The following is a 20,384-nucleotide window of genomic DNA, read 5'->3' as shown; positions in this document are numbered from 1 at the left end:
ATTTATTTTTGTCTGGCAGAAAAACAGATGTGAGATATGCAGCTCGTTAGCATTTTTCTTCTATCTAAAGGGCTGAAAATCCCATTTGTATCCAAATTTGTTCCTTATATGTAAAATAAATTCAATAAATTTTAAGGTTTGAATATTTTAAAAAGTTAGAAATTGAATTTCATCTAATCTGCATGATTGCTACAATGATTGTTTAATTAAACAGCTCTTTACACCTGCATTTGTTCACCATTATTCTAGTCCCTGTGCCAACCAATAAAAAAAAGGTTTTTGTTTCCAAACCTTCTTGCAAAATATTTAAAAATATTTAAGAAATATAAACATGTAAAAATGAATACAATATGCAAATGTTCAATTTATGCATTTAAAATAAATCCTTCTGAAAGCAAGATGAATTAATTTTGCATTTCCTTTGCACCCCCCTCCTCCTCCTGCTGCTTCAGTCTCTCATCCTGCCTTTGGCAAAGCACATTTTGTCCCCGTCCTCTCGTGTCCTCCAGTTGAAGACGGAGCGATTCTCCAACTGGACAGCAGGTGTGCTCTGAGCACTGCAGCACATCAAGCCGCTGCAGTGTTTCTGTGCTCTGAAGTGTGTGTGTATGGGTGTGTGTGTGTGAGTCAGCAGATGGGACAGCTGGGCTCAGACACCGCTGCTCCTGCCACTCTACTGGAGGAGAGGAGGCAAAGAGAACAGGGGAGCTGGAGGAAGAGGGCGGGAGAGGGGGGAAGAGAGGGAGAGTCCAGGCCCAAATAAAGCCATGGGGGCCAGATCTGGGCTGGGTCCCCTTTAGCTATAAATACGGTGGCCGCCTGCAGGTTCGGGTTTGGTGGTCGGGGCTTGGGACCAGCATCCACCGCAGCAGCAGCCTTCCTACTCAGGCGAGTCTCCTCCTTTCACTCATCATCCTCATCACTGTTCTGGACATCCAAGATGCCTCGAGTGGACGCTGACCTCAAGCTGGACTTCAAGGATGTCCTGTTCCGACCCAAAAGGAGCAGCCTAAAGAGTCGCTCAGAGGTCAGTGCTGCTGATTATTTAGTTCATGTTTAACTTTGAAGCTGCACCAGTGGCATTCATCTATCTCGTGATCCCTAAGAGACGGCTCAGAAAAGCAGCTCAGAGCCGGCAGAATTCTCCAGACTCTAAAGTTTTGGGGAGCCTGGGCCGTGTAACTGTGAGGTGACCTTCTAAAAACGTGACCGCAGACAAGATCAGCTGGTCAGCGAGCAGCTGTAACAAAAAATAAACTAAATAAAAAAACAAACCCTAATTAAATAAACAGGAAAACTACTAAAATATCAGATCCGATTTCATGTATTTAAAAAAGGTAGATAAATGTATTTTGGACTCAACTATCTGAGACAAAGCAAAACTCTTCCACGTAATTAACTCCCAGCTTTAATATCCATCACACGATCTGAGCCAGGTCACGGTGCTGATGGACGTTTGGTGGGATTAGATTGGGATTGGGGAAAGGAGAGTAGGTGGGAGCTGGCAAGCAACATGAAGCGCAGGAGACTTCTCAGAAACACTGTTTAAAAATAGGGCTGTGTGTGTGTGTGTGTGTGTGTGTGTGTGTGTGTGTGTGTGTGTGTGTGTGTGTGTGTGTGTGTGTGTGTGTGTGTGTGATAGAACACATTCCATATGACTCAGATATGTGTGTACTGTAACAACATGTTCAAAAAAAATCACCCCCCCCCCCCACCCCCCCACACACACACAAAGAAAATTAAGGGGAGGGTGGCAACCTCAAATCTCAAATCAGGTTGTTTAGTCCTTTAGTGACACAGCTTCTTCCTTTTTCAGGACACCCCACATTTGTGAGGAACAACTGACTCAAAACAATAAAAACTTTGTCACCTGAAACTAAGAATCAATCAGATTTTTCCAGTCAGACACGGTGGTGGCAGTGTGATGGTCTGGGGCTGCTTTTCTACCTCAGAATCTGGAGCACTTGCTGTAACTAATGGAACCATGAATTCTGTTCTTCAAAGGGATATTCCACCCAAAAGTGAAACTTTGTTCACACAGAGTAAGAAAAGTGGGAAAAAAAACAACAATTTGTAACCCCCCCAGTCACTCTCCTGACCTGGCTGTACTCCTTTAGCTTTAGCTTAGCATAAAACACAGTAAGTGAATGGGTTCAACTAGCACTGTGAGCAAAAAAGTCCTTGAAATCACTCGGAAGTGATCTCAATTCTGCTTGGTGACCTAAATAATCAGACTGACTGCCAGTGAAAATAATTGGTAACAAAGGAATCACCAGCGCCATTTTAGACTTGGGACTACTTTATGACAAAGCACAGCTGTAAGCCTACGCTGAAATTTGCAAGGCAGCCCCACTTTTTATCAAGCCTCCCACGGGCCAAACAATCAGCCACACAGCCAGAATGATGCCTCTGCTTTGCTAAATCCTCCTCCAAGTGTGCTAAACACTTCAATTGTAGGCTAAATACGCAGTTTGGTGCCACACAATCCCATGATGCAATGCGAGAAACAAACATTGACGTCACAAAAGAACCTTCGGTTAAGTCAGCCAGATGTTATCACAACGTGGAACATTGGTGTAATGTTTACTGACTGCTTGATGGTGTATGTAATTTTGAGTAATTTGTTTATGATTTGAGAGTAGTGTTTAATTTTGAGCACAGCTAAATCTGGAATCTGGAACAGGAATCTTGGCGTGACCTTTGACCCAGCTCTGACCCTGGATTCTCGTGTCAGTTCTCTTGTTCGCTCCTCCTTCTTTCATCTCAGGAACATTGCTAATCTGAGTCCCATTCTGTCCCGCTCTGAACTTGAGACAGTTCTCCACACCTTCATCTCCTCACGCTTAGACTACTGTAACTCTCTTTTCACGTGTCTGAGCAGAACCTCCCTGAACCGTCTACAGGTGGTTCAGAACGCCTGTGCTCGGCTTCTGACCAAGTCCTCCAAACACACCCACATCACCCCGCTTCTCCTCCAGCTTCACTGGTTGCCAGTCAACTTCAGGGTTCATTTCAAGATCCTGGTTCTGGTCTATAGGGCCTTACATGGACAAGCACCATCTTACATTGGTGATCTTCTTAGTCCCTACACCCCCAGCAGGTCCCTGAGGTCCAGTGACCAAAGCCTACTGGTTGTGCAGCACCAGGCTAAAGACCAAAGCTGACAGCTCATTTGCTGCTGTGGCCCCCAGACTCAGGACCTCTCTCCCCCTGAGCCTGAGATCAGTGGACTCAGTGGTCTCCTTTAAAAAGCAGCTGAAGACTCACTTGTTCAAGCTGGCTTTTGTATGACCTTCTTCACCTCTCTCTCTTTATTCTGCTCTCCCCACCTATTCCACCTTCCTCAGGATCCACTGATTTCCCTCTTTCCTATTCACTCTCTCTCTCTTTAACATTTTTAATCACAACTGTCCATTTTTTCGGTCATTTTAAATATATTTTTAACCATTTTCTAAATTCATTTTTTTACATTTTTACACTTTTGTTTTTGTGAAGCGCCTCGTGATTTTTATCTTGAGAGGCGCTATAGAAAAGATATTTTCTTCTTCTTCAACATACAACTCCAACTAGGGAAACCATTTCTTCATAACAAAGACGATTTTTGTAGTTTTCACATTTCTGATGATCAAACTGAAGCCTGTTAGTTTCCATATGTCATGTTCAGTCATTTTCTAGCAGAAAGGAAGGCAGCATCAGCAGAATTGGCTGAAAACTAGCATCAATCTTTTGCTGAATCAGAAAAATGAGTATGCTGCACTGAATGTTCCTTCCTCCTCGTCCACACACTCCTTTCCTTCTCTGTGACTTGATGAGTTATTGCCAAACTTTAACTGCAGCTCTGAGAACAGTTTCACTCAGACAGCTGTGGTGCACCTTCCAAGCTCGCTGGAAGGTGCTAGTTTGCACAGAACAAATTACTCAGCTCAACACGAAAGCAGCATTCTGCTGTAATGCACTATAATTTTAACACACTCTTACATTTTTACGTACAGGTCACCAACACTTTCTGCAACAAGTTCAAAATCATTTGCTAACAGCAGCTAAACGTAGGTAGTGGCTTAGTGGATTGCCAGACATGCAAAGGAGTTTCCAAACTACTCACTTGTGGTGAAAACAGATACTGACTCGTAAATATGGGGTTTAATTACAGTTTCTCTTAATTGCTAAAGCACAATTCCTGAGACCTTGCTCCCTTTTCTCAAAACATTAAACACAAAACCTCAGCTTCAAGCACGGTTTACACAACCTCTCATTCCTCTTGCAAAATCAAACTTTCGCCTCAAAACAGATTTAGCTGTGCTCAAAATTAAACACTACTCTCAATTCATAAAGAAATTACTCTAAATTACACACACCATCAAGCAGTCAGTAAACAATACACCAAATAATAGAAAGCAAAATGTTCAGGGCCATACCATTTGTTTATTGTACCATAAACAGCCTGCAGTCCATTGCGCTACAGTGTTCAATGACAGTGGAAAAAAAACACGAAATGAAAAACATCAAAGGACTAAACATGCCAACAATGAGCCTCTTCTTGTCTGTGGGCTGGGTCAGGCCAAAGCACTTCATCAACATCACATGCAATATTTTCCCTCCTGAGGCTCAAATTTGGTTGCAATCTAAGGCCAGCTTCCCTCGTTGTCAGCCCATGGACAACAACATGGCCTATGATTGTTGCTCATATTTCATTGGATATTTCCACTCTTTGTCTTGCCCTCCTCCTCATCCCCCACCTCGCGTACGTCCTCGTCCTCTCACATGAATTCTTCTATCCATCGTCACACTTTCTCATTCCCACCCTCAACAACCTGTTTGCTCTCCTAACTTGCTTATATTGGTTGTCACATCATTTGAAACAAGAGAAATCTATTTTGACTGATTATGTTCAATGACATTTGTGCTCTTGTTATGGGTAAATGTGTGCCACTTGTGTTTACTGTTATGTACGTTAGAGTGCAGAATGTGTTTTAAGAATGAGAATGCGTTTATAGTTTTGCTAAACCGTGTGAAGTTGTTTACGATTTTGACAACAGGCTCAACGGTCAGCTTAATGAGTTCAAGCAACTGAGAACTTTCTTCAGTCAATGGATTTTAGTGTTATAGCAATTGAGAAAAACTGTAATGCTAAAAATGTCCTCCTGGAATGTTTGGAAAATACACAGTTTTACAGTAATTTCTTTTACTGACGATGATGTGTTTTATGTGACTGAAAAAGTTGATTTATCACATTTACATCTGTGCAACTATGGAATGAACTATGCGGCAGTTGTATTGATGCATATTAAGTTTTATCTGAATGGCCTGTATTTGATAAAGTGCCTTCTACAGTCCAGGAACCCGCCAAGGTGCTTTACAATACAAAAAGTCATCCACCCATTCACACACTGGTGTGGAAGAGCTATGATGTAGCCAAAGCTGCCCGGGGTGCACTGACAGATGTTAGGCTGCCGAGCACTGGTGCCACCGGTCCCTCCGACCACCACCAGCAGCAAGCAATGGGGGTTAAGTGAGTGTCTTGCCCAAGGACACAATGACAGAGACGAACTGAGCCTGCAACCTGCAACCTTCTGATTATGGGGCGAGCACCTAACTCCTGTGTCACCGTCGCCCAAATGTGAAGGTGACTAATAAGGCTTTTCAACAATATAAAATTCACCAACGGGTGTATAAAGTGGAGAATTGATCTGCTGAAATAACGTTTTCAAACATGTATTGACATCTTTTGCCTATACTTTTGACACAAACACAACCTCAGAATGCCACAAGAGATTCCGTAATTAGTTTTGGACCTAATTTAACCCCATATATTAAGCTAGACCACACCAAGGATGGAGCAGCAAAAACTGAGGGTGAAGAATGAAATGTGACCGGAGCAGCTATGATAGAACACATCTTTATTTCAGGTTGACCTCCAGAGGACGTTTACATTCCGTAATTCCAAGCAGACCTACACAGGGATCCCCATCATCGTGGCCAACATGGACACCACAGGAACATTTGAGATGGCAAAAGTCTTCAGTAAAGTGAGTGACAGTTTCCTGTAGCTCAGTTTAAAATGTAACTATGAACTGTAGGAAGTTTGAGTTTCTCTGACCTGTTTGTCTTTAGCACACTCTCTTCACAGCCATTCATAAGCACTACTCTGTTGAAGAATGGAAAACCTTTGCTGATAATCACCCAGAATGCTTAGAGGTGAGATCTCCATTATAGAGGGTTAAAAAAATAATTATAAAAAAAATAAAATCATATATATATATAATTATTATTATTATACTGTCTGTATTAGGGGTGGGACTTCATTAAATAAATTACTGAAATTAATTAGAGGCTTTGTAATTAATTAATCTTGATTAATCAGTTTTAATCGCTCAAGACATTTTGCACCCAAGCAACTTTTTTTTATTAAAAACTATTTTAGTCAGGTGCAGCTTGATATATAATAATTAATTATTATTAGAACATTTGAATATTTATTATTTTAATATATTAGAAAACTGGTGAAAAAAGTTTGTTCACTGAAAGCAGGTCATATTTTCCCACAGCGCATAGCTGCCAGCTCAGGGAGCGGAAACGCAGATCTGGAGAAGTTGTGTGCCGTCCTAGAAGCCGTTCCTGCCCTCAAGTACATCTGTCTGGATGTGGCCAATGGTTACTCAGAGTATTTTGTTGAGTTTGTCAAGACAGTGAGAGAAAAGTTTCCCAAACATACCATCATGGTAAGAAGGTGCCCTTTCCAGACAGCAGCGTGGCTCCAACCAGCTGTTTGGTGATGATGTTGTCTGGGTTCCAGGCTGGAAATGTAGTGACTGGAGAGATGGTGGAGGAGCTCATCCTTTCTGGAGCCGATATAATCAAAGTGGGCATAGGGCCAGGTAGGGGCTAAAATAGGACCTTTAAATTGCCTTGCATGTTTTAGTAATTATTTCTTTGCTCTAACACATCTGATTGATTGGTTGAATCACTTCTTCTGCCTGTCCAAGTTCTTCAGAAGCCTGTTAATCATTCATTGATTCAAACCAGGTGTGTTCATGGAAAAAAAAGGGAAGAACTGAAAAGCCACATTCTAAAGAGTCCACCCTAGAGAATCTGCACATGCTCAGATCATAGCAAATGAATACCTGCAGGAATATGAACTTCTATTTAACGAATCATTAACGTGCATCTGTCCAGGCTCTGTGTGCACAACAAGGATCAAGACAGGTGTGGGTTATCCACAACTCAGCGCTGTTATAGAGTGTGCAGACTCAGCACATGGACTCAAAGGACACATCATCTCTGTAAGCTCATATCGCAAACGTTAAAAAAAAACATTTTAGTCCATAAAATTTACTCATGTACCTTTGCTTTAGGATGGAGGTTGCAGTTGCCCTGGAGACGTTGCAAAGGCTTTTGGTGAGTGTGAATGTTGGAGGTTTTGTCCTGGAGGGCCACTATCCAGCATGTTTTAGATGTTTTCCTGCTCCGGCACACCTGATTCAACAACTGATTTACATATTCAGGTGGTCAGCAAGCCCTGCACAACCCACCAATGAAAAACCAGATGTATTTAGGCAGAGAAACCTGATTATTACCTGATTTAACAATCTAATCAGATGTGTTGGAGAAGGGAGACAACTAAAACATTCCCGATAGTGACCCTCAAGGACAGAAATTGAATAGGCCTGCTTTGTGTTGTGTATGCACACTTCTTCTGTCCTACTTCTCCTCAGGTGCCGGGGCGGACTTTGTGATGATGGGAGGGATGCTGGCAGGCCACGACCAGTGCTCTGGGGAGCTCATAGAGAAGAATGGCAAGAAGTACAAACTCTTCTACGGCATGAGCTCCGACACAGCCATGAAGAAATACGTGGGCGGCGTTGCAGAGTACAGGTTAGGCTCCACATACTTCACCACTGGGGTTTTCAAGATTCCTGTAACTATATGAGGATCATTTTAATTTAACTTTGCTGTCCTTTAGGGCATCTGAGGGGCGAACGGTGGAGGTTCCTTACAGAGGAGACGTAGAAAACACAATCCGCGACATTCTGGGGGGTCTTCGTTCCACCTGCACCTACGTGGGCGCGGCCAAACTCAAGGAACTGAGCCGCAGAACCACCTTCATCCGCGTCACGCAACAGTCCAGCCAAATGTTCACTTAGGAGAGAACACACAGCAACCCTGAAACCTTTACAAACACACGTTGGCTACATCATGATGCTATGTGCATGTCTATGCCGAGTCCACATGTAAAGCAGAGGAACCCAAGACGTTCTGCTGTCCAAAAGCTACTTTAACAAAGATTTCCACTACTTTTCACAGCAGAAAATGTGAATTTACATACTTCCAGTCTCCATGATGGATGGAGCCAAAACCTGCAGGATCGATGCATCCCAGTTTGGATACGAAGGGATAAAAAGCCTAATAACTTGAGTCTTGATCAGATCAATCAGGGGGTAAATCAGCACATACGTGGAGAATCCAGATCCGTAATTATCGGTGCAGAAACTCTCGTCGTCTAATCTTCTTGTGGTGATTGCGTCTGTGTGCATGTACTTTATTTGGGCTGTTTTGAATGCTACATTGATGAGAACCAAACACTTAGGATTAAAATCCTTTACACGTTCAGCATATTTGAGATCCGGCTGCTTCCAGACACGTTGCAGTCGTCTTCACTGCTTCCACTGTGCCCGATATTTCAGATCAAGCATGTGCACAATTTGTGCCTTCTTCTCCTGCATTGAAGTGTCTATGTTCAGTACAAAAAACCCTTTAACCTTTAACATTTACTGCACTTTAAACCCAAGAGGTTCATTGTTTGCTGCAATGAAGGTAACAATGAAAGATGGATGTATGTCTTCTCTGTATGGAAAATAAATTATGAATCCATTTGCTTTTGGCTTTTTGAGTTTTGATTTTAAAACATCTTGATCATTTATTGGCTTCCCCTGGAAGGCTTCCGGGGGAGTCCATTATCGTTTTAGCTCCCCCATTCAAACCCCAATCATAGTTTAATGTATTTATTTTGGGGGCTGCGCAGTGGTTAGAGCAGTTGCCTTGCAGCGAGAAGGTCCTGGGTTCGATTCCCGGCCTGGGATCTTTCTGCGTGGAGTTGGCATGTTCTTCCTGTGCATGCGTGGGTTCTCTCCGGGTACTCCGGCTTCCTCCCACAGTCCAAAAACATGACTGTTAGGTTGACTGGTCTGTCTAAATTGTCCTTAGGTGTGAGTGTGTGTGTGTATGGTTGATTGTCCTGTGTGTCTCTGTGTTGCCCTGCGATGGACTGGCTCTCTGTCCAGGATGTACCCCGCCTACTTGCCCGTTGACTGCTGGAGATAGGCACCATGAAACTTGAGTTTCATTACCCCCAGCGATGTCCCAACTTTAACATTGGGAACAATTACCAGAGATTACCAGTACAAAAAGGGATTTTGGAGATTTTTGCTCCCAGTCCACACCTGTACATTGGTTGTTATGGTTACATATTTGTAAACCGGCCTCCTTTGCATTAAAGTCTGAAAATCTAGTTTTTAAAACTAGTTGGTAGCTAAAGTTAATAAACCAGCTAAATATGCAGTTTTATTTAATTATGACATTATTTAACAACAACAGAGTAATACCGTACATTTGACTCTTGGTCCACCACCAGAGGGCAGTAGACATGTTTAGGACTGGATTTGGCCCCTTCATGGGCAGAAGTTCTCCACAAGTCTACAAGGGTTAATCCAGAGGACATGTGAGAAATTAGATATATATTTTAGAAGAATCAGAGAAGAATAAGTAAAAACAGTCAGTTTTTCTTATTTGAGCAGTGGTGCCCCCAAAGGGTGGTTATGGGGGCCACAGAGAAGACCATCCCCCCTTAATAACTGTGTTTCAGTTGTCCTCAGAACTTGGAATTTCCAAGCAAGGAATGACGTAATGGGCTTGTTTTGCGTTCCAGCTTCCAACTTGGAAAAAATGGATGCCACCAGTGTTGTTGAGTACTAAACCAAAATAATTATATAACCAAGTAATCTCTGCATCTAAATGATAACGACACACACGCCCTTCGACAGCTGCCACATACAACCAGATAAACATTACAAATCAAATGGAAAAATATGAACGCCTGGAAAAGTAAAAACCATAAACACCGGTCAACTTTGGCAGTAATGTTAAAAATTTCAACAACTATTGATAACAATAAACAGCTTACAGGTGCTGTTACATAGGGATATAATACATATTAATAAGAAACAAAATAAAGATGATAACTACTTCTTGTTAGCACTGGGTGCAGCCATCTTGAAATTTGGGATCTCGGGGTACTCTGAAACCTATGAGCTCGCAGCTTGGAATTCCGAGTTCATTGCGTAATTTCCGGCTAACTCATCTACAAAAAAACGAGTTCAGACGACAACTGGAATGCACCATAAATCACATTCATGCTCACACATTCAACATGTTAAAGAAATAAAAGTTAAAGCTAATAAATAAATGTATTTTAATATAAATTTTAAAAATGATTTTAGTCCAACACAATTTATTAAATTATGTATTGCTGTTTTTCAAAAATAAATAAATGGGGTGACGGTGGCACAGGAGTTAGGTGCTCGCTCCAAAATCAGAAGGTTGCAGGTTCGAGCCCCGCTCAGTCTGTCGCTGTCATGTCCTTGGGCAAGACACTTAACCAACCTTGCCTGCTGGTGGTTGTCGGAGGGACCGGTGGCGCCTGTGTACGGCAGTGTGCCCCAAGGCAGCTGTAGCTACAATGTAGTTCATCACCAGGGTGTGAATGTGTGTGTGAATGGGTGAATGACTGATTGTGTTGTAAAGCACCTTGGGGGGTTCCAGGACTCTAGAAGGCGCTATATCAAATACAGACCATTTTTGTTGGTTCTGTTGAAACAGCAACAGGCAAATTAAGCGGTTTTAAAATTCTAAAACAATAACATTTTGAACAAAATCTATTTGAATTTTTTTCTTTTTCTGAAATGTTTTGAGTTTCTCAAATTTTAGATGAACGTGTTGGACGCGAAGGCCTTTTGTATTATAATGAAAAACAACAAGAAGCAATGAAATGCACAACAGGCTAAACTCTCCCAGAGCTACCACATGGAACAATTTAGTGTTCCACCCCAAAAGTTTCACTGGCCCCCCAATGAAAATCATCTAGGGGCACCACTGTATTTGAGACCGGAAATCTAGAATAAAGGCGTCAAAATCATGAACACAGTTACCCTGATGTCCAATATTTAACCCTAAAGGGAACATGAGTCTAATTTGAACACCGGAGGACTAAAACTTCAACATAGTTTTTTCCCCTGGGTATTATTTACAGCTTTGTGGTTTAATTCTCAGCAACAGGTTGGGATGAGGTACAAGAGGCATTGTAAAGGCATTGATCCTGCAGAAAAGACCTTCTCACTGCCATCACCAGACTGGGAAGTTAATAATTCCTTTCATTTAATTAGTTAGAAATTTTAACACATTTTATTTTGTTCAAAGTGTGTTTCTATATTTAAGAAGAGTTGAGTTCTTCATCATCCACTAGAGGGTGCCATTACCTGCTCAGACTCAAGAAGCAGTGAGGAACCTTTAAAAACACACATTTGAGTAAAAGTGTTGATATACGAGTGTAAAAAAACTTAAATAAAGACACAATTTGTCAATTTTCTTGAGATATGTCAAGGTTTCATTTTGCCTTTTCAAAGAGGTGCATTTTTACAGAATGTCAAATATACACCGACAGTTTCTCTGTTGCTATAGAGGGACAGGGTGGTGAGACACGGGGACTTGGTGAGGACAGTATAGTACAAACGGGTTGGCTGGGATTCGCTGTGGCCCGGTGCAGACCAGACTGTCCGTTCCGGACTGTGCTGAAGTCTGGTTCTCTGTCTCAAAAGGTCCGGAAAGTTTGAGTTTAGTAACTCGGTTAGCGGAGCAGAATCAGGACGAGCCTCGGAACAGGAGGGGGGAATTGGCCGAGCCGCTCTCCCTCCCTCCCCTACCACCCATCCCCCGCCCTCTATGGCAGTGGGCAGAGGTCAGAGGTCAGGAAGCAATCCAAATTCTCTGGTGAAGAGTTTCTCATTTTGCACTGAGGCAGAGCGGAAATGTTCAGTCCAAGGCATCTCCAGCATATTACACAAAAATAATTTATAGTTACCTGCCAATAGACATCTGTTAAATCAACCGGAAAAATCTAATTATCGGTGATAAATTTACATACGACCCACGTCAAACAGCCCAAAGTCGAGACGGATTTGGGTTACGTGGGTCTCTACGTTTTTATTCTTTCTGCCTGAGTAGGTTATCCAGCGCTATGGACATTGAGGAAACATACAAAAAGGAAACGAAACAAAGAAAATTACATTGAATAAGGACATTTGAGGAATTCTGATCAAATCCTTTTCACTTTGCAAACAAAAGGACACCATTTGTTGTCTTTTTTTCTGCTAAACAAAAACACAAACATCAAGAGACACAGAACACGTGCCTTTTTGTCCTTTCAGGTCAAATAAAAACCGAACATTCATTTTATTTGTCAAGTTGTGGGAGAAGAAGCCAATCTAAATGAAAATAAAATTAATGACACATTCTCTACACAGTTTACGTCCCACTGCCCCAAAGTTTACGCACGCCACACCACACAACCAACCAAGCCGTCAAACACTTCCGCCAAATCGGAGCTCAAAACTAGAGCGCATGAAAAGCAAAAGATCGGCCCAGCCTGATTGGTGTGAGGCGGGAAAACGCTCACGAAACTTCGCACAGCTGATGACGGGATGATTTCCACGAGGAAGGACTTCCACTCTCATGGAAAAGAAGGAGTCACCCAACACCTCGGCCCGTTGGACCCAAGAACGCGCCGGGCGCCAAGTGAGACGGAGCACAAACACAAGAGTTACGGCAAAAGGCGGTGTGCAAAAAACTTGAGCCATCATCAGTGTTCACCTCCTTTTCTCATCGTCATTCCCTGTTCCGAATGAATTTTACCTCCCAGGATGGGATTCAGTCTGAGCCCAACCAAGGATTAGAAAGTGCTGAAATAGTCTTTTTACATCTACTTACATGTGCATCTCTGCTGATTGTATATTTATATTTTTCATTTTTTATTAGAAAAAGTGGTCCCCACTAGTGATGAGGTGTTTTTTATTAACTTGTGGGTCTTGAACCTTTCAGGCTCAGAGTTTATGATCTCATGGACAATAAGAGAAAAAAAAAAAAACGCTACACACACACACGCTCAGTCATTTGTGTGTGAACACACACTATACATGGAGACACACACATTGAGGAAGGCCACGCAGGCAAAAAAAGGGAGTTACATTGAAATGATTGTTTGCGTTTCTCTGTAAAAACATCCTGACTATCATCTCAAACAGACATGGAAGTACAAAAGCTTTTGACAAGGATGATATATTAGGGTGTGACTCTGCTACATACACTTGGCACGACAAAGGGGACAAGTAAAGTGTAAATATTGCACATTACGGTACATTTTGGGGGTAAAAAGGAAAAACTTGGGGACTAAAGTAAAAAACATTTCTGGTGAAACTATACCACTTCCTCTCCTATGTTCCCACACGTCAGATTGTTTTGTGTAATCATGAATTTCTTGTAGAAACTTTAAACTTTTGTTTTGACAGGAACAGGAAGTGCAGGTAGCTAACGGTTGTTCGGATTAACTGAATTAACTGATTGCTTCACCTCAGCTAGGAGGTGCTTGTTGCGAGGCTGGCTGGCTATGATTGGATACCTGAAACAAAGTTAACGAGGTCACTATGTAGGCGTGGCAACGAGGCACGGCTGGGCGGAGTCAGACACAGCTGCTAATGTCAGGGTATGTATGCTAACCTTCTGTTTTAACATGATTTTAAAGCCAGTTTAGTCATGTTTTTGTACAGAAGTTATAATTATTTACCATTTTATCTAAAACTTAAAAAGTTTTTTAAGAACTGAACATTATTTAACCCCTGAAGGTTGTATTTTTAAAGCTAATGTCCTCTGGCTGCGTGATTCGTCTGTAATTGATGCCTGTAGTTAAAGGTGTGGTTCACTCGTTTAATCAATACATTTGCAGAGGTCTCTAGTAGGAATCAATGCATTTTAAGTCGTATTCTGGGGAAAAAAGCTCCGGAGCACCTAATTCAGGAACTAGAAGTGAGCCACATCACAGTTGAGCTTCAGACGGAAGGATTTGTATATTTGGATCTCGCCCCGGACCGGCTAAGAGAAACACATCTCTACTACAGACTCCGGTTACTCTGCAATGCTGATGTTTTATCTCCACAAACAACACAAGCCTGAAGAAGGTTTGCCATGTGGTGGAGTTGCTAATGTTAACAGTTAGCTTCTACTAGTAGATGCTCTCTGTTCTTTCCTGCATGTTAAATTAACAACAGCCTTCCCCTTCGTGAGTCAAGGTGGGTGAGTCCATGAATGTTAAGGGACAGTAGCCCTTTTTACAAGACACAACGTGCTGGCAAATCGGCGTAATATTACCGCAACACTATGTCTTATAAACGCGCTATGCCGTCATGGCATTGCGAGAATTTTGTGGCATTTGTTCTGCCTCGCTTGGTAGCAATATTGCAGTAATGGTCTGTCTACAGGCACCTTTAGGAGCGGCTTGTAAAAAAAACGTAAGGATCGCGGCTTCAATCGCAATAACAAGCAAGTTATGTCCAAGATAAACAAAACTTCGCGGCATCGCAGAGACCGCCCCATATCTCCTTTATGCTGCCATTGCCTAGTCTTTTATGAAAAGGATATGACTGCGGCTCTCCCTTAGAGATAGGGTGAGAAGCTTGGTCATTCGGGAGGGGCTCGGAGTTGACCCGCTGCTCCTCCACATCGAGAGGAGCCAGTTGAGGTGGTTCGGGCATCTGGTCAGGATGCCTCCTGGACGCCTCCCTGGTGAGGTTTTCCGGACACGTCCAACCGGGAGGAGACCTAAAGGTAGACCCGGGACACGGTGGAGGGACTATGCCTCTCACATGGCCAGGGAACGCCTTGGGATTCCCCCGGAGGAGCTGGCCCAAGTGGCTGTGGAGAGGGAAGTCTGGGCCTCTCGCCTTAGGCTACTGCCCCCGCGACCCGACTCTGGATAAGCGGATGAAAATGGATGGATGGACATGATTGCGCCACATTACCACCCCAGTCTGACCACTTATAAACGACCTAAGGATCCCTTATGCTGCCACAGCGTTGCGGCAAATAGACGGCCTTGTTTTGTAAAAACGGCTACTGTTGATCTTGCGGGATTTTCCATCTCTAGTGCATCATCATCTATTTTCTATCAGGAGCTATGCAGAAGATAGATGTAGGAGACTGTTTTCATGTTCAGCGTGCATTAAAAACTCAGAGTGACCGATTATATCCAGAAATAATCATTAAAAATGTTTTTAGTGATCCACGCCTTTAATAGGGACTCGGTAAGCGAATCTTTAGTGCAGCAAAGACAAAAGTGAATTAAAGTTCTCTTAAAATTGCTTTTTAATATTTTATAAATAACATTGCATAAATCAGTAGGAAATTTTTGCTATTCTAGCTATTTTAGCTGGTAGCCAAGCGCTAACAGCGTTTTGGAAGCAAACTACGGCTAAGAGTTAGATACTTATAACTTTTACACAGAAAATCTCTTTGAGAGCAGCATTTCTGACAGACCACCGTATATAGAGGTCTCAGGGGTTTGATTCAGTTACTGCAAATATAAAAAATGTTTTCCCTGAAAACTAGCAACTAGTGCTGCAACTGCAGTTTCTGGATCCTAACATCCACAAGAGGAATTGTTTCAGCTAAAGCCAGCTGTGCTAGCTTCCAAAAATATATTCTGTTGTTCACAGAATTTTTTCCTCGCTTTAGACAGAAAAAACAGCTTTGGTTATAAATGCTGGAGGATTATTATTAAATGTTTATTGCAGAGAATGTTCCTTTCGTGTATGAGATTGCCTGAATGCTGTTGTACTATTGCTTTTCTAAACTAACCAAAGCAAGGATCATTTAGCTTTGGTATTTTATTTTTTATAAATAGTGAAAGTCTGAATGTTCTCAGTGGCTAACAGGCTTGTTTTCATGTTGTAATTCTGCTGTTTTGTCGAGAAGGGAAAAGGAAAAAAAATATATAGTGAAAAAAATGTTTTAACGATCACATGAACATAAATGCAGTTGCGCGCACACACACACACGAGAGAGATTGCAAAACATGCACACATACTTTTATTTCTAGTTCTCATGATTATGTTTGACTAAAAGTTAGGGAATTAAATAAAAAACACTACTATTGTGATTTTGATCTGAAAACCCTGTTTTATTATTAAAAAAATAAAGCATTTTCAAATCTCATTTTGGGTCTTCTCATATAACCACCTATCCTACAAATTCTCTCATCCATCTGAACACATCCATCCTGACACCAGCCTCTCAAACTCTCGCCACTGGACACATTACAGCCTCTTAGCTTAGTCATCAGCTCCGTGTCGGCATCTCACAGGATACGTAAACAACGCCTAATGTCCAGGAAACACAATACGCCGCTAATAGCTGCTGTTCCATTTCATATAGGCTTTGCCCTTTAAGGCCATCGCTTTGGGTTATATCTTCTTATAAGCCACCAATCACTGAAGAGCATTTAGCGTACGCCCGCCCAGTAGTCCTGCATAAAAGGAACCGAGGGCCATTGCTCATTTTCTATTTGTCTTCATGCTTCCATTTCACTGAGCCAAGTGAAGCGGTTCCCTGTGTTAGCTTGTAAACACATGTTCCGATTAATTTGGGTTTTGGAAATGGATGCGTTTCCACTGGTTGGATCTAAACCAGTGAGACATTTACTACATCCTGCTTTGCCTTTAACCCATAGCGATGGCATTAAATGGCAAAGTCTATACAAAATAGAGTGATGGTTAGGGTTTTAACTCCAGATTTTATGAAAACAGATGTAGCCTTTTAGGGCGGCGGGCCACCCTGGTTCTGGGGGGGCTTGTAAAGCCTTTGGAGACTAGCAATAGTCCTCAGTCTCTTTTATACTGGACCAGGGCCCGCCCAGTAGACGGGAACACACTAAAAGCTCTTCAGTGATTGGTGGCCTATATGAGGATATAACCCAACAGCAACAGTCATAAAGGGCGAAGGCTACACTCGTAGGTTATAATACGTAACCATCATTATACTCTATGGGCGCTTTTCCATCAGCCGTGAAGCTTAATGTTATGCCACTCTGGTAAATGTACGCTTTGGGTCTATGTAAAGTTGCGTAACAAGGAAAATAAAAGTCATTAATTGTGAAAATTCTGTGACAGAGTAAAAAAAAAAAAAAACTTTTGGGATACAAGCTGTGGTCCTTCTCCCTGCTTTCAAATTCAAAGATACTTTATTAATCCCAGAGGGAAATTAGAGAAAGCTTGTTAACGTGTGAACTGGTGAAATCACACATGATCTTGCAATTCTCTGGTAATTTCACGACCTCAAGTGACTCCCTGTGTGGAACACATTCGCTGCCGACTTGCGTCGAAAACCCTCGTGGCGGGAAGGGTTATGCCACTGAGCTGGCGGGGAAAATGGCTCTCCTATGTTACACGCTGTTTACGCATCCAGAGGGAAGCCTGACTTCCGAGCAGAAATGAAGCAGATTTCCTTAGCAGATGTTCATTTTCTTAATTTAAACACACGGATTAGAATTTGTACTTAGGGGAATCTTTGGGAACGACATCCACTTCTATGCAAAATAAAAAATTGTTTGCAGTGTTTGACATGCAGCCTGTCTGACATCTGCTGAGGTAATATCTTCATGATCCATGCTATGAGCACCTTTAAAAACCAAACTCCGTCCTCTCCCACATCGGACAATCCTGGCCCACAAAACAGCAAAGAACTCCTCTCATCCTCTTTGACTCAACTCAGTAGGCAGGCACATTTAAAACTCCGCTCTATAGTTACGCTTGTGTTTGAGTCACCTAATGTCATATGACACTAACGGAGCTGATGTAGAAACATTTGCTGTAAATATGTTGAAGTGCCTGTTGAGGAACAAATGATAATAAAAAAAATCCCTGGTTTCCTCCAGTGTGTCACGTAGTTTAGGGCCGTCTAACAAAAAAATAAAAATAAAAATACGTCTCCGTCCAAACTCCCTCCTGATGTGCAAATTGCAAGATTCTCTTTAAGTAAAGACTCCAAAGTAGAAACACTAGATATTTCCTGAACATACATAGTATATCTAATCTAAGAGTATATCTTTATCCTATGCACAGTACACATACACTCCTAAACACCCACCCATACAGCAACACACCACAGAGTGCTGCTATGTGTTTGCATCAATCCAACATTAGCGCTCTAGTGTCTTTGCAGGAGGGACATCATGCATCTAAGTGTTTGCAGAAAATCTAAACGTGTAGAGACAAATACGGTACATAGAGTCACTGAACGCAGGGAGGTGTGTATTGTTTGGTTGGCAGTTTTAAGCACAAGTGTGTGTTCCAGCCAGCATGCATAGGTGGACCCTATTTATGTTTATATGTGGGGGAACTGCATGGGTGTCAATAGTGTTTGTTTGTGGTTTCCATGATGGTTCCACGTAGATTTTTGCCTACATAGATTTTAGTGAGCCCTAAATGGGTTTTCAGAGGGACCCAAACGACTTGACTCATAGAATCGGCAAACCCCTGTGGGGCCCTCATGGAAACCGCGGCCAAACCTTGTTAGCATTCATGCACCATGCCCATATCTATATGGGATCCACCATGGGCTCCATATGAACATATATGGGCAAATCATACGGGTGCTAACAGGGTTTGTCCATGGTTTTCATGATGTCGCCACAGGGGATTGCCCACATGCATTTTAGTGGGCCCAACATGGGTTTTCACAAGGTTTAGCCTACACATGAGGCAAATCCCTGTGGGGTCCTCATGGAAACAACGGACAAACCTTGTTGGCATTCATACACCTTGCCCATATCTATATGGGGTCCACCATGGGCTCCATATGGATATATATGGCCAAACCGTATAGGTGCTAACAGGGTTTGTCCATGGTTTCCTTGCCCACATACATTTTAGCGGGACCAACATGGGTTTTCAGTTGGTTTGACCCATAGATGAGCCTGTTAATGTGGCAAATCCCTGTAGGGCCTCCATGGAAACTGCAGACAAACCCTGCTGGCATCCATACCGTTTGCCCATATACATCCATGAGGTCCACCATGGGTCCCATATGGATGTATATGGGTAAACCGTCACCACAGGGGATTGCCCACATGCATTTTAGTGAGCCCAACATGAGTTTTCACTTGATTTGTTCTAAACAGGTGGCAAATCCCTGTGGGGCTACCATGGAAACTGCGGACAAGCCCTGTTGGCACCCATACAGTTTGCCATATGGGGCCCATGCCCACCTATGCATGCTGGCTGGGTGTGTTTATAGACCAACTAAAATAATACACACATTATAAATATGCGAAGACCCTCAAAATTGACGTGAGCTCTTGGTTTAGTACAAAACATTCCTGGGATGTTTGAAAGCATTGATGGGTTTTTTTTTTCATTCATTGTCTCTCAGCCACCTGCCACATACATCCACTGCTTTCTTATTCCATGGCACATCTTCCTCTACTCAACTTTTCCAAAACCCCTTTTTCCAAAGTGCTGCTGCTATCTTCCATTGCCCTCCAAATAATAATAAAAACTAACTAGAAACATACAGTACGGTATGTAAATAAAGACTTCAATCTGTTGGCAGTGCGGTTAAAAGTGAGACGAGTGTAAATGCCTCCTGACCCGCTCAGAGCTCTATGCATTTTCGCTCTTATCCTTTTCTAAGAATAAAAAAAAAATCCTAAATACAATCAGATTTGTCTGCAATTTCATCATTCCCCTAAAGTCGTGCTCACCACATTTTGCGTTTTTACACGTAAACGTCCCACCTGGGATCCATTAGAGGACTAAAATGAGCCCTGATTTAGCTTTTTGACCATATAAAGCAACTACCTGGTGAGACGGAATACAAAAGGTAAAGAAAATTTAAATGCTACAAATGAAAGAGAGCGAGTGCTGTTCCCTCTCTACTGTGTGGCACTCTGGAACAACTTCAGCTTAACGGAGGCAGAAATTTAGAGTCAATTTGACCAAATTATGATCTAATCTCCAATCAGCAGAGGTTTTGCTGCTGCTTTGTTCTAGAAGTACCCAGGGAATGAAATCGTCCTCAGGAGGCTAAATCTGCTACATCAGCTTGAAATCTACACAAGCAGTGGTCTAGTATATTGTGCCAGCGTGCCACAGAGCCAAGTTCACAAATCCCTCAGCACGAATATCACCATAACGGCACAGATTTGCTCTTGTGATATTATGTAAGGTGATAAGCTGCAGGGTAAGGTTACCTCTACAGTACAGTATTCAAGATAATAAAAAAAGGACAAA

At 42.3% G+C, this 20,384-nt stretch overlaps 1 protein-coding gene across 1 annotated transcript; it reads left to right on the top strand.

The window, feature by feature from the left end:
• The first annotated feature begins 736 nt into the window (after positions 1-736).
• Positions 737-8,873, top strand: gmpr (guanosine monophosphate reductase). The gene is made up of 9 exons (XM_015973774.3): positions 737-1,027; positions 5,907-6,026; positions 6,112-6,195; positions 6,546-6,719; positions 6,794-6,875; positions 7,174-7,280; positions 7,353-7,395; positions 7,713-7,872; positions 7,961-8,873. Exons 1-9 carry the CDS (start codon positions 941-943, stop codon positions 8,139-8,141), a joined length of 1,038 nt encoding a protein of 345 aa, XP_015829260.1. The 5' UTR covers positions 737-940; the 3' UTR covers positions 8,142-8,873.
• Positions 8,874-20,384: the final 11,511 nt, after the last annotated feature.

The sequence above is a fragment of the Nothobranchius furzeri genome, chromosome 19 (assembly GCF_043380555.1).
Source record: "Nothobranchius furzeri strain GRZ-AD chromosome 19, NfurGRZ-RIMD1, whole genome shotgun sequence".
Lineage (NCBI taxonomy): Eukaryota > Metazoa > Chordata > Actinopteri > Cyprinodontiformes > Nothobranchiidae > Nothobranchius > Nothobranchius furzeri.
Note: the sequence above shows the minus strand (reverse complement) of the source record. Positions and strands in the feature narration are given on the sequence as shown.

Bases quoted from the DNA above. Each gene is read 5' to 3' on its own strand.
- gmpr (XM_015973774.3), top strand. From the start codon at position 941: ATGCCTCGAGTGGACGCTGACCTCAAGCTGGACTTCAAGGATGTCCTG. The intron at 6,876-7,173 runs GTAGGGGCTAAA...GCATCTGTCCAG, and splicing joins CAAAGTGGGCATAGGGCCAG to GCTCTGTGTGCACAACAAGG. The intron at 7,281-7,352 runs GTAAGCTCATAT...CCTTTGCTTTAG, and splicing joins TCAAAGGACACATCATCTCT to GATGGAGGTTGCAGTTGCCC.